This window comes from Dasypus novemcinctus, chromosome 12 (genome assembly GCF_030445035.2).
Source record: "Dasypus novemcinctus isolate mDasNov1 chromosome 12, mDasNov1.1.hap2, whole genome shotgun sequence".
Lineage (NCBI taxonomy): Eukaryota > Metazoa > Chordata > Mammalia > Cingulata > Dasypodidae > Dasypus > Dasypus novemcinctus.
This window is the reverse complement of record NC_080684.1, coordinates 86,306,177-86,320,177: the sequence shown is the minus strand read 5'-3', so window position 1 is coordinate 86,320,177 and position 14,001 is coordinate 86,306,177. Positions and strand designations below refer to the sequence as shown.

The 14,001-nt window shown below is 38.3% G+C and overlaps 1 protein-coding gene and 1 long non-coding RNA gene across 4 annotated transcripts in view; one reads left to right on the top strand and one right to left on the bottom strand.

The window, feature by feature from the left end:
- Nucleotides 1-14,001, top strand: part of NUP37 (nucleoporin 37) — a 68,671-nt gene that overhangs the window by 51,916 nt on the left and 2,754 nt on the right. For 2 of the 3 annotated variants that reach the window (XM_004446815.4, XM_004446814.4), the window contains exon 9: nt 1,465-1,558. In XM_004446815.4, the coding sequence (XP_004446872.1) occupies nt 1,465-1,558 (94 nt within the window). Of the gene's footprint in view, nt 1-1,464; nt 1,559-2,012; nt 2,279-14,001 lie in introns of those variants that run through there. The other variant, XM_004446813.5, reaches the window with a different exon arrangement.
- Nucleotides 266-1,115, bottom strand: LOC139440174 (uncharacterized). The gene is made up of 2 exons (XR_011650294.1): nt 1,002-1,115; nt 266-439 (listed from the first exon to the last, which is right to left on the bottom strand). It is a non-coding gene; the product is annotated as an uncharacterized lncRNA (long non-coding RNA).

Below are 14,001 nucleotides of genomic sequence, written 5' to 3'. Positions count from 1 at the left end.
ATGGTCACAAGATGGCTACCAGAGTTCCGGCATCATAGTCTCATACCACATTGTCCAAAGTAAGAGGAGAGGAAGGCGCAATCCCTTTTCATTGGAGATTGCTATGATTGACTTAAACCAATTGTGTGTCTTCCCTTGGGGTTAGACACACTGTTGCTCAAAAAAAGTTCAAGTTTAGTTAGCACAGAAGACTGGCAGATTAGCTGTTTGACAGGTAATTAATAACATCTGGCACACATAAAGATATCAACCAGATTTTTAGCCATGTTTTGTCAAAAAATCATTTATTTTTCCCTATATCACCCCTATTATGCTTAGTATACAGTATGGACATGTTTGGGGCTCCATAAGCACTTGTTGATTAATTGATTCATTGTACTGCAGTGTTCAGCATGCTTTGCAACTTAAGTATTTAAATATTCCAGGTGTCCATGTCATCCTAAGGAATTTAAACACATAAATATTTCATTAATTTTATAAGAAATGTCAATAAGAGCATTAAATGTGTTTTTTAATGTATTGTACTGTGATATGTTTTGTATCTGTCTGATGACTTGTGTCTCACACCACACCATAAGCCCTTTGGTTATAAGAAAGGGACTGTGTTAACCTTGTATAACTTTGAAATTTAACAAATGGCATACAATAAAGACCTAAATATTCACAGAATGAGAAAATATTTAGAGCTAATTTTCCTGAAATTAATTTATAGTTACCAGTTGTTTTCTTTTACCAAAGGACTGTCAATGCAAAGATCAGAAATGTGTTGGCTTTTATACAGGGTATTTATTTGGGGTAAAAGCTTACAGTTCCAAGGCTGTGAAAAGTCTAACTCAAGGCACCATAAGAGGTGCTCTCTCACCTAAGTCACCTGCATGTGTTGTAGCAAGATGGTGGGCGATCACGTGGTCTCTGCCTTCCCCTCCAGGCAGTAACATCTGAAGCTCAGCTGAGGGCAACCAGCAGAGCTGGTTGAGATAAGCATAGGACTTGTCTCTTACCAGGCTTCTTCCTCAGTCTTGGCTGTTCCACTTTCTTTCCAATTTCAGCTGCAGGCTATCAGACAAATAGCTCATCTCTTCCAGGGACTTCAGCTCCCTGAGCCTCTCCTTTCTATCACATGGAAGGATCAAAAATGTCAGAGATCTTCTTCCTGTGTGTCTCCGTTTTTTTATCAGACCCAGCAACAGAGTGGAGACTTAACCTGAGTCACACCTCACTAAGGTAGTCCAGTTTGAAAAAAGGTCTCACACCCACAAGAGTGGACTAGCCCACAAACATTATCTTTCTCTATGGGATTTGTAAAATAATTTCAAAGTGCTACACTAGTCTAACCGTAAAGCCATATTAACAAATTTAGGGTTATAAAATTGCTGTATTTATGCAAAAAGAAATACCTGTTTCACACAAACTTGAATTATCTGTAGGATAGTGTACTTATTTGTATTCTTAATTTTTTTTTAGATGGTCCACAATTAACGAAAACTTATTTGCAACCACTGGCTATCCTGGTAAAATGGCAAGCCAGTTTCAAATTCATCATTTAGGACACACTCAGGTAATCTCAAAGTATTTTGTGGTAAATGTGTTTTTTATTTGTCTTTTCTACTTACCCAGAACCCCCAAATTTCTAATCTGTGGCTAAAGACATTTATAATGTTTGTTACCTGCTTAAATTGGAAAAAGAAGGCATGTTTTGCTGTTTAAATTCACCAGTGGCAACAGATTTTTGCAGTATTCATGTTTTTCTTCTATTGCTTTTGTCTATTTCCTCCTTCATTTAAATATTGTACTTTTCTTCGCTTGGTTGGTGTAGACTGTAAAAAGGTTAGAGACTGACTGGATCCCTTACTCTAGCCAGGTTATCTTTACCTATGAAGGAACCTATTTTTAAATTATATTTCCACTATAAGCAAAGATAACTTATCAGTGCATGTCTTATTTTTGAAATTAGCTTTTATTTATTAACTTTTGGGATTTATTGAGCTTTTTTAATTCTTCACATTTTATAGCCCATCCTTACTGGCTCTGTAGCTATTGGATCTGGCCTTTCCTGGCATAGGACTCTCCCACTGTGTGTGATTGGAGGAGACCACAAGCTGCTGTTTTGGGTGACTGAAATGTAAAATACATTTTCTCTTTAGGTTGATAAACTTTGTATTTTTTAACACATATTTTTTGGGAGAATTCCTTATTTTTGTATTAGATATATTATGAGCTCTAGAAATGTCTCACTTGTTGCTTTTGTTTATAAATAAAGTGGTGGTTTGAAAATGTTTCCTACTCTGTTCTGTAAATATAATTATATTTTAAGACTGTGTAACTTACTCAACAACCCAGCTCCATAGAACAGATGACTAAGGAAAAATAATTCTTTTGATTTATAGTAAGATTGTAAAAAAAGTGTCCTTATTACTTTGACTGTGTGCTGTTTTCCTGATTCTCAATGACAGAAATATTTACAAAGGCAGAGAAAGTCTCAGTGTTACTCTGGCAGTAGTTGAACGTGTACATTTGTGTGCGTACATACATTTTCTTTAGCAATCTATTTTCATAGGGATGCTGCAACTTCCTCAGTAATTTTAAAGGATTATTTTTCAATCTAATATTAAGAAAAGCATGGTTTGCAAAATCTTAAAAATATAACTGTTATTCAACCCAGTATACCATTTTCATATTACCTTTTTTTTAAAAAGGTTTTATTTTTATTTATTTTTCTCCTCTTCCCCCCTCCATACCCACCCCCCCCCCCCCCCCGCCGTCCCAGTTGTCTGTTCTTTGTGTCCATGTGCTGTGTGTTCTTCTTTTTTGTCTGCTTCTGTTGTTATCAGTGGCATGGGAATCTGTGTTTCTTTTTGTTGCATCATCTTGTTGTGTCAGCTCTCTGTGTGTATGGCGCCATTCCTGGGCATGTTGCACTTTCTTTCACACTGGGCAGCTGTCCTTACGGGGTGCACTCCTTGCACGTGGGGCTCCCCTACACGGGGGACACCCTGTGTGGCACGGCACTCCTTGCACGCATCAGCACTGCACATGGGCCAGCTCCACACGGGTCAAGGAGGTTCAGGGTTTGAACTGTGGACCTCCCATGTGGTAGACAGACGCCCTAACCACTGGGCCAAGTCCACTTCCCCATATTACCTTTTGACTGGACTTCTCAGCATTCTTACAACATCTGGTATATGGGTTTAAGCTTACCTTGACAAAATGACTTTGTTATTAAAGGTACTTAGTGTTAGTACCTTTAATAACATCCTCTTTTTATGAATCTTAACCATTCTTACCAAGAAACTTAAATGTTTTTGAGATAGCACTCAATGGTGATAGAACTGTTCACCCACTCAAAAATAATTGAAATCAGCCTTATGTGAAACAAACATGTCATGATTTTGTGACACATCATGTTGTAGTCAGAAGAGTATAAGATCATGGTTCTTCTTTTTAGTCAGGTATTGAGTTAAATAACTTTCTGCTGACTATGCATCCCTGCAAGTTAATGCTCTCTCGAAGCATTGTCTAAAGAAGTTGCTATGAGGATTAAATAAAGGTGAATGAAAACACCCAGCATGTGTCTGCTACAGATGTCAAGAATTTGTAGATATTGATTTATTTCAGAAATGTATAGTTCTTATTTTTGAGCATTTGGAGATGTATTTTTAATAAATAATGCCAATATATATTTTTTGTTCATGCTTTCACTTCATAAGATGTCTTATGATAAGTATCTTATTGAATCAAGAAGTTTATTTGTAAGAGAGAAATATATTTTGCAGGTAATAAGAAGTCAAAGAAATTTGGCAATCATGTAGATGTTTGGTATAAACTATTATATACTTTAAAGTACAGATGAAAAAATTGCATGGTAATTTCCAAGTCAGTTACTTAATATATTACTACCAAGTTAATACATTTATTGTATATTTTACCATTCAAGACAGATTTTGAACTTACAAAGAGAAAAGCAAAGGGCAGGATTTTTTTTTTTTAATTAAAGCAGTATTAGGTTTACAGAAAAATCATGCAGAAAGTACAATTCCCCTATACCCCTACACTCATACACACAGTTTTCCCTATTATTAACATTTTACATTAGTGCAGTACTTTTGTTATTTCAATAGATAAAACAATATTATTATAATTACACTATTAAACTTTAGTCCACTGTTTATATTAGGGTTCACTCTTTGCGTTGTGCAATTCTGTGGGTTCGTGTGTTATGTGTTTTTGATAACTTATATACAACCTAAAATTGCCCTTTTATTCCCTTTTCAAATACACAATTCAGTGGCATTAATTACATTCACAAAGTTGTACCTCCTTCACCATCATCCATTGCCAAAACTTTTCCATCACTCCAAACAGAAACTCTGTACTAATTAAACATGAATTCCTCATTCTCCTTCCCTACCTGACCCTTGGTTTCTGACTTTATGAATTCGTATATACTGCTTATTTTCATATAAGTAAGATCATACAGTTTGTCCTTTGTGTCTGACTTATTTCACTCAGTCTGATGTCTTTAAGGTTCATCCATGTTGTCACATGCATCAGAACTTCCTTTTTAGGGCCAAATAATATTGCATCATATGTATTAATATATACCACACTTTGGTTATCCTTTCATCTGTTGATGGACACTTAGGTTGCTTCCTTGATAATTGTGAATAATGCCACAGTGACCATCTGTGTGCAAATACCAAGGACATAAAATTTTGATATGGTTCCCTTTAACACCATCTGTAATGGCATAACAATCCCTAAAAAGAGTAGGCCAGAGATATACAGTGCTAATAAATACTATTTTAATATTTGCCATTTCAAGATGTTTCCCCCCAAAAAAGGAAGTTATCTCTTGGGCTAGTGAATCTGAAAATTATCTCTAAATTTTAAAAAGTTGATTTAGGAATTAAGTGGATTCTTTTTAGGGATGGAGATTGGTGAGGTGGGTATGTTGGGCTCGGGTATCTAGGAAATGGAATAAGGGCTTATAAAAATATAAAAGTTGTCTGATGAAATTATCCCATAGATTAGTATCTATTATTAGGTGAGGCTCTACTTGGAAAAGATAATTTAGGTGATCATGTAAATATAGGAAGTGTTCTCAAAGGGAAAATAAAATGGTGTTTCATTTGTGAATTGATATGGTGAATAAATGCTAAGACATTCTCAAGAAATGAGAGGGATGTCTTTAACTCTTAGTTTCGGGAATGAAATACACTATACCCTGGGTAAGCATTGAGAATGCTAATCTTCCTTTTCTTTCATTAGATCTTACATACAGGCTATAGGACCATTTTCCAGCTTCTACTTTGTCATTCAACTTTGTATTCAATTACTTTGAAATGCTTTAACAATATTTCCCTTAGTAAACTTCATTCTTTGAAATATGTTTAAATTAAAGAAGAAAGAGGTAGAAGAAAATGTTTAAATAGGGAATTCGTTCCTGGTCATCACTTCTTAATCCCTGATAAATAACATGAAATCTGATTGTATATGTATATGGCCCAGTTTATAGTTTGTCCATGTTTGTTAATAAATATGTTTAAGAGGGTGTTTCTTCTGTTGAAACGAAGTTTTCCTCAGTATTGCTTCACTTATAAACATTGTGGAAAGAAAAAATTAAACTTATGTTCTAAAACTTGTATTATTTAGGACTGGTGAAGCAAAAGTCAGGCTATCGCAAATCTGCAAGATGTCAAAGCAAAATCCTACTCTCTCAACATGATGGGATCATAAGTCCCATTTTATTTTTATGATTTGGCTTGTACATTGTGAATATTTCAATGTCTCTCCCATGCCAAAAGACAAAATCACACACCCATGCACTCCAATTTGTTTTTTACTTTGGTAATTTGTGACTACATATTGACACTGACCTAGAAAGTTCCTGTTGCTGTTTTAAATCTCATGTCAGTGGAGAAGAAACTGAAATCTGGTTTGCACATTTGTGTCTGGTTTTTTGTAATTGTCCAAAATCTGACATTGTCCCAGAAATGCTGATTAGAAAGTTATGAGACAGTATTGTGCCTAAGACTAATTTTTATAGTTCTGAGGAGAGAAAAAGTAGTTGCTCTAGTATATTTCTCATGTTTTTTGTAGTTCAAAAAGGTAAACTTAATTTAACCCAATTTTATACCATACCAGTATAGTATAACCTTTGTTCTGAGCCCAAACAAAAGTTGCAAAATAAAAATGACCATTATGATGATGCATTACCACATATTGCTCATGAGAACTTGCTCAAGTTCTCAGAAGCAGCATTGTTCCAATATATCTTTATCACATTGTCGGTGTGCTCAGTAATAAGAACAGGAGAGAACACTCTGTTTCTTTAAACCTTGCTGATTCAAAAACATTTATTTTAACAGGCACTTGAAAAGAATTGCAAAACAGCTAACATTTGTTCCTTATTATACATTTAAATAAATATGACCTTTAAAACATAGCTTTCTTTTTATTATTATTAACATGATTTTAATTTATAGCAACCATTTATTAACTAAGAACAGTACCACAGCAAAATAATTAGGATATCAGCTTCGAGTATCTCATTTCACAAAAAGAAAAGAAATGCACATTTGATGATGACATATCCATTACTCAAACTCAACATATTTCCTTTACATGCCTCAACAAAGACTTTATGGGAAATCAAAGTTCTTAATCTACTCTCTGACCTTTTCAGCTGATCATTGAACTACCTTAGTAAAAACAATTGTTGCCCTTATGTAGGATCAAATGACATTTGTCTGGAAATTTCTTTGGATAAGCTTATTCCTGTTTAACTTATATCTTTGATCTATAGCTGTTTTTTAACAGAATACTCTGCTTGGGACTTATAACACTCATATAAACTTATAAAATCCATATGAACACTGGTAAGAAGAAGGCAAGGCCACCAGGTTTCTCAGCGTATGCAAACAATTTGAGTAATCCAATAGATTTAAGGTTCTATTTTTACGAAATGGCAGCATTTCTACCAACCCCGTTTATAGTACTATTGAGTGCCTATTTCTTTACTTAGTAGTAAAAGACAATAAATGCTGCTGGTATCTTTGCTTCTAAGAATAGTTAAACACTTTGATCTTTTTCATAAACATAGCTATTGTCCTTTCATTGAGCCAAATCCAGACAAGATTAGACTCTGGCCAAAATTAAGGTTAATCTTTGAAACCGTATCAAATACTGTTTTATGAAACCTCTATTTATAGAGGCAGTGTTATAAAAGAAATAAGCCCCAGACAACTAACCTCTAAACCAGAGGCAACTAGTGACAAATTATACCACAATGATAGAGATGGAGATTTTCTACATCTACACATCTTAGTTCATTTTTGGTTCATTTTTCTACACAGATTAGTTCATTTTTGGTTCATTTTTACCTCAACTACAACTTAAAAGATGACTTTCTTTAGTTGACATTGTCTAAATCGGACCAATACATTACTTTTTAAATAAATTTAATGTTTATTTGTTAATTGCTACTTTTTCCACTAATATTAATGTTTATGTATTAGAGATAAGATATACTTTATTGTAATTATTGTAGTATAGCTCATTTTTATGTTTTCAACTGTTTAATTTGCTAGGCTGCTGAAAGCAATAAACCAGAAATGGGTTTGGCTTTTAACAATGGGAATTTATTAACTTAAAAGCCTACAATTTTGAAGCCATGAAAATATCCAAATCTAGGCATCACAAGGTGATGCTTTCTTCCTGAAGACTGGCAGCCAGGAATCCTGGATTCCTCTGTCATATGGCAAGGCTCAAGGCAGCATCTGTTGGTCTCTCCCTTCTCTTCTGGGTTTTGCTGCTTTCAGCTCCCTGTTTACGTGGCTTACTCCCTGTGTCTGAATTTCATTCTTTTATAAAGGTCTTTAGTAAGAGGATTAAGACCCAGCATGGCCACGCTGTAACTGAAGTAACCTAATCAAAAGATCCTATTTAAAATAGGTTCACACCCACAGGAATGGGTTAGCTTTAAGAACATGTTTTTCTGGGTTACATACAGTTTCAAACCACCACATCATCCTGCAGAGTCAAAAGAGCTTTTTCATTAAGATTTTGACTCTGTGGGATTTAAATATTTTGCCAAATGTTCTGTAGGGTTGATTCTCCTAAGAGTTGGATATTGTCTCCAATTGTTTTGTTTTTTTTTTTAAGATTTTTTTATTTATTTCTCTGCCCTTCCTCCCTCAGTTGTCTGCTCTCTGTGTCCATTCGCTGCGTGTTCTTCTGTGACCCCTTCTACCCTTCTTAGTGGCACCGGGAATCTGTGTTTCTTTTCATTGTGTCATCTTGTGTCAGCTCTCCTTGTGTGTGGTGCCATTCTTGGGCAGGCTGCACTTTCTTTCGCGCTGGGCAGCTCTTCCTTACGGAGCACACTCCTTGCGCGTGGGGCTCCCCTATGCGGGGGACACCCCTGCATGGCACGGCACTCCTTGCACGCATCAGCCAGCTCCACATGGGTCAAGGAGGCCCAGGGTTTGAACCGCAGACCTCCCATGTGGTAGGCAGACACCCTATCCATTGGGCCTAGTCCGCTTCCCTCCAATTGTGTTTGAACAGCCAATGAAGTATCTCTCTCCAAACTGCCTATACTAGGGAGAACATCTATGGTAGTGTCCTCACCTGAAATCCACAGAGCTCTAAAAAGATTTCCCTGGCACATAATTTTGAGCAAGTACACAATCTGGTCATATTATACAGCTATTTCAAAAGTCTAATCCCATCCTGGATTCACCCACAAATACATTAAGCCCCAAGCCTACTGAACAATTCTAGAATTCTCTCAATTGTTTTTAACCTCTTCCTTTCTGCATCATTCCACCCACCTGCCACAATACTTAAGATGTGTTCACAAACATATATAATACTATTTAAAAGCCTGGGCCTTTTACAAAACCCTAACAGTAGATACCTGGGAAAATATGGAAATAAATTTTTCTGAAAATTTATTCATATTTCCAGTACCAGAATTCTCTTTTCCCTTGGAAGCCATGACCTCCTAGTTCTGGAATAATATAGTCATCTCACATAACTTTAGGAGACATTGGCTTCAGATATGCAATGACTTCCCCATCATTTGCCTACCATCTACCACCTTCTACTCCAATCACCATAACAAGTAATATGAGGAATGACCCTTCCAATGTATGCCTCGCTCCCATTCACAGATAGTGGCTCTTAGAAATCTTATTCATAAATCTTAAGATGACTAAAATGTTCCCAAGCAAGAGCCAGATGTGTTTGTCATCTTGATCCTATTATGTGCCCCAGGTTTGGCTCTGGAATAGAGACCAAAATTATACTTTTCTGCCTATGTGATATGAAGGAGAAAAGACTAAAGCAGGATGTATTATAAGACAACTGTAATAGAACTCTGTTTGGAAAATAAAAGAGAAATATTATCTTTGACCTGAAATTTGGGAGTTTAAGATTAATTTCCAAATTCAGCCCACCCATTTTCACTTAATATTCCTCTTTTAAATTTCCCTCAACAAAGTATGTTTTAGCCTAATGAATATTATTGCACCTACAGTCATCTGGGGTTCCTTGAAAAATTGTGTTTTAAAAAGCGCTTCTGGGAAGCGGACTTGGCCCAGTGGTTAGGGCGTCCGTCTACCACATGGGAGGTCCGCGGTTCAAACCCCGGGGCCTCCTGACCCATGTGCAGCTGGCCCATGCGCAGTGCTGATGCACGCAAGGAGTACTGTGCCACGCAGGGGTGTCCCCAGCGGGTAGGGGAGCCCCACGCACAAGGAGTGTGTCCCATAAGGAGAGCCCCCCAGTGCGAAAGAAAGTGCAGCCTGCCCAGGAATGGCGCCGCACACACGGAGACCTGACACAACAAGATGATGCAACAAAAAGAAACACAGATTCCCATGCTGCTGACAACAACAGAAGCAGACAAATAAGAGCACACAGCAGATAGACACAGGGAACAGACAACTGATGCGGTGGGGGTGGAGAGAAATAAAAATAAATCTTCAAAAAAAAAAGCTTCTCATACTGGAAAACACTGAATGTCTTTCCTAGATTGGCTAAGTCATTTCCTAAAGGGTAATAGCAAAGGTTCTAACATGATCACTTTGGACTCTGGAAACAAAGCTACAGGAAGGAAATGTCGATGTTGAATTTACAGAGTGTGGTAGATTGAACTGTGTACCTCATTTGGATATGTTCTTGGTCTTGGTCTGAATTCTAGTGGGTATGGCCCCATTGTAAATAAGATCTCTTCAAGATGTTCCTTTGGTTAAGGTGTGGCCTAACTGAAATCTGATTGGGCTTTAATCTGGATTACTGGAGACCTTTATAAGCAGACTGAAAGACAGAGAAGCCACAGGGAACAGCTAGAAACCAAAATCAACACAACTTGGAAGAAAAAGAAGACACCATCATATGCATTGTAATGTGACTGAAAAGCCAAGGAACCCCAAACACAGACAGCAGATACTGACCCTGGGAGGAAGCAATCCTAGCCTCTGAAACTGTGAGCCAATAAATTAGTGTTTTTAAACCAATCCATTATATGGTATTTGTTTTAGCAGCTGGGGAACTAAAATGGTGGTTTTATGTGGTTGTGATTCAGAAAAACTTGACTTCCTTAAGAAGCCCATAGGAAGTGAATGCAGCTCAAGCAACTGGGCTTCTGCCTACTACATGCGAGATCCTGGGTTTGGTTCCTGGTGCCTCCTGGAGAAGGGGAGCTGGCACAGCAGGCAGGTGCAACAAGATGACACAACAAAAGAGACACAAAAGGGAAGCAGATATGCCTTAAGTGATAAGGCCTTCACCTACCTTATGGGAGGACCCATGTTTGATCCCTGGGGTCTCCTGGTGAAAAAAAAGAGAAAGCATGCCAGCATGGTGAGCCGAGTATCCTCAGGGTAAGCCCAGTGCCTGTGTGAGTGCCCATGTGGTGAGCCAGTGACCGCAAGGCGAGCAAGTGCCCGTGTGGTGAGCCAAGTGCCCATGCAGCAAGCCAAGTGACTGCGCAGTGAGCCAGTGCCCATGCAAGTGAGTCACACAGCAAACTGATGGCACAACAAAAGGGAGACAAAGGGGAGAGTCAAGGTGAAGCACATCAAGAGACCAGGAACAGGTGGCACAGTTGACAGGGGACCTCTCTCCACATCAGAGGTCCCCAGGATCAAATCCCTCTGTATCCTAGAGGAGAAAGACAAGAAGAGAAGACAAAAAGAGAAATAGGTATAGAAGATCACACAGCGAATGGACACAGCAAAAACAGTGGGGCAGGGAAGGGAGAGGGGAAGAAAAAAAAGTGAACATAATTTAAAAAAAGAGCGACACACAAAGAGGAAAGATGATAAGAGACACAGCTAACCAGGGAGCTGAGGTGGCTCAAGTGATTGAACACCTCTTCCACATGTGAGGTCCCAGGTTCAGTTCCCAATGCCTCCTAAAGAGAAGACAAGCAGACACAGAAAGCACACAGCAAATGGACATAGAGAGCAGACAGTGACCACAAACAACAAGGGAGGGAGGAAATAAAATTTTTTAAAAAACAGCCCAAGTACTGAGTCATTTACTGAAGCAGCTGACAGTGGCATCATTTGCTACTTTTTAAATAAATGGGAGTTATTTTATGAAGAGGAGGGAGTATAGAAGATATACAAAGCTAAGGAAAGTCTCATGTCTCTGAGGCCTGCCTCATTCATGCCTTTTCTAAAGGTGAAAAATATCTGACTTTGTGAATTCAAGATAACGTACCTTAGTTCTATAAAAATGGTAATGCTTCTAAGAGGTGTGACTGTGGGTGACATTTTTCCCACCTGTGTATTTTTTTAACTATGCATTCCCATTTTCCATGATAACTATTTCACTCTTATAATAAATTTTTAACTTAAAAATAAGCAGATATTAATGTCTACCATGTGCACAGCTTTGTAATAGTTGTAAGGGAATATAAAGAATTGGAAACTATGGCCTCCAACCTCAAAGTAATTACAAAAAGGTTGGCAGTGTTCACAAAAAGATAAAGAGAACATATGCTAAGCATCAAATGAGTGATGCAAGCAAGGAATGTTACAAGGATTAAAAAGGAAAAGTGGCTTCATGGTCCTGATCTTCTCCAAGGCAGGAAAATCAAGAAAACACTTGGATTTCTATAGCACACTCCTGCTGAGGAACTTAGAGCACCAGTTCCTCTGAATGGGGATGCACTGTTTCAGGAGAAACAAAGGAAAAATGGGAACCCAATTCTCATTATTTCCTCCACTTAAGAATTTATCCATGATAAAATAATAGTGATTTCATAGTAATCTGCTAAACAAAGACTACTATTGAAAAATTCTTAAGATTTCTATTGAATGGATATCTACAGGTGGCATGTAGTCTACCCTTTGTTATCAATATTCATTACAAGCTACTTGTTTTGTCTCCAAAGTTCACTACAGTAAATGAAATCTAGTACTACATTTCTAATGAAAGGAAACCTGGAGCCAAAAAAGTACATATTTCAGAAGACTTCTGCAGTTGGCCAAGATTTCTAGTTATAGATTTTTAATAGTCCTGGAAATTCAGTATTAAAATGTGAATTGCACTGCTGTCAGAAATAATGGATGATTGATGAATAGTAATCATCAAAGATCTTAGGAGGCAGAGAGAAACTGCCACACTCTTCTTTCATAACTACAGCTCATATCTTATAGCATTTGTCTTTTTTTTAAAAAAAGAACAATTTTTTTAAATTTTTGGTCACTTGGCCAATTGAGAGTAAGCTCATGTTTTTATAGTTTAAATTTTTTTTAAGATTTATTTATTTCTCTTCCCTTCCCCGCCACCCCAGTTGTCTGTTCTCTGTGTCTATTTGCTGCGTCTTCTTTGTCCGCTTCTGTTGTTGTCAGCAGCATGGGAATCTGTGTTTCTTTTTCTTACGTCATCTTGTCGTGTCAGCTCTCCGTGTGTGCAGCACCATTCCTGGGCAGGCTGCACTTCTTTCGCGCTGGGCGGCTCTCCTTACGGTGTGGAGCTCCCTATGCAGGGGACAGCCCTGCATGGCACGGCACTCCTTGCACGCATCAGCACTGTGCATGGGCCAGCTGTACACGGGTCAAGGAGGCCTGGGGTTTGAACCGTTGGACCTCCCATGTGGTAGACAGATGCCCTAACCACTGGGCCAAGTCCACCGCCTTTATAGTTTAATTTTATATATATGTCTGCTACTTATACTTTACCATGAAACCATGAGATAATTGGTTTTTTATTTTCCCCTGATTGGAAAGCCTGTGGACAGGAAGGCTAGACTGGCCAGCTGGGTATTCTCAGGAAGGAGAATCATCAGAGAGGAATTTACTAATGCCTGAGATCCAGAGGACATAGAGAAAGGGTCTAGGAGTTGGGGAGGAATCAGGAAATGCCATATGAGGGGGAAGAAGATATGGCTTAGCCAGTTGGGTGCCTGCCTACCACATGGGAAGTCCCAAGTTTGGGTCCCAGTGCCCAGAGAAGACAAGCAGATGCTGCCTCCTGCTGCAGCAAGCTAGATGCCACCTCCCACCACAATGAGCTGATGCCACAAGCCAGCAGACACCACAGCCCATGGGGAGCAGGTGTTGCTTAGGCCATTAGGCACTCATATCTCATGTGGGAGGTCCTGGGTTCAGTGCCCTGTGCCTCCTGGAGAAGACGAGCAAACAATGAGCAGACAGACGAGAGAACCATCAGAGGTGAGGCAGGAGGGAGGATAAATAAAGAAAAAATAAATCCTTAAAAAAAAAAAAAAGCCATATGAGATTGAAGTCTAAGTGATAAGAGATGATTTAGGAGTCCAGGACTAATTGTGATGGTCTCAAGGTACAGAGTGGTAGTAGAGGAAGAAAGGATGGAGATTCATACAAGGAATAGGCAGAGCTCTGGAAAAAGTGGTCTTCACTCCCACCAAAGGTGGATGGTAGGCCAGCAGTATTCATATCTGGCACACATAGATCTTTAGGGCCAAGCCTCAGTGCCTTTGCATATCCTGTTCCTCTTCATGGA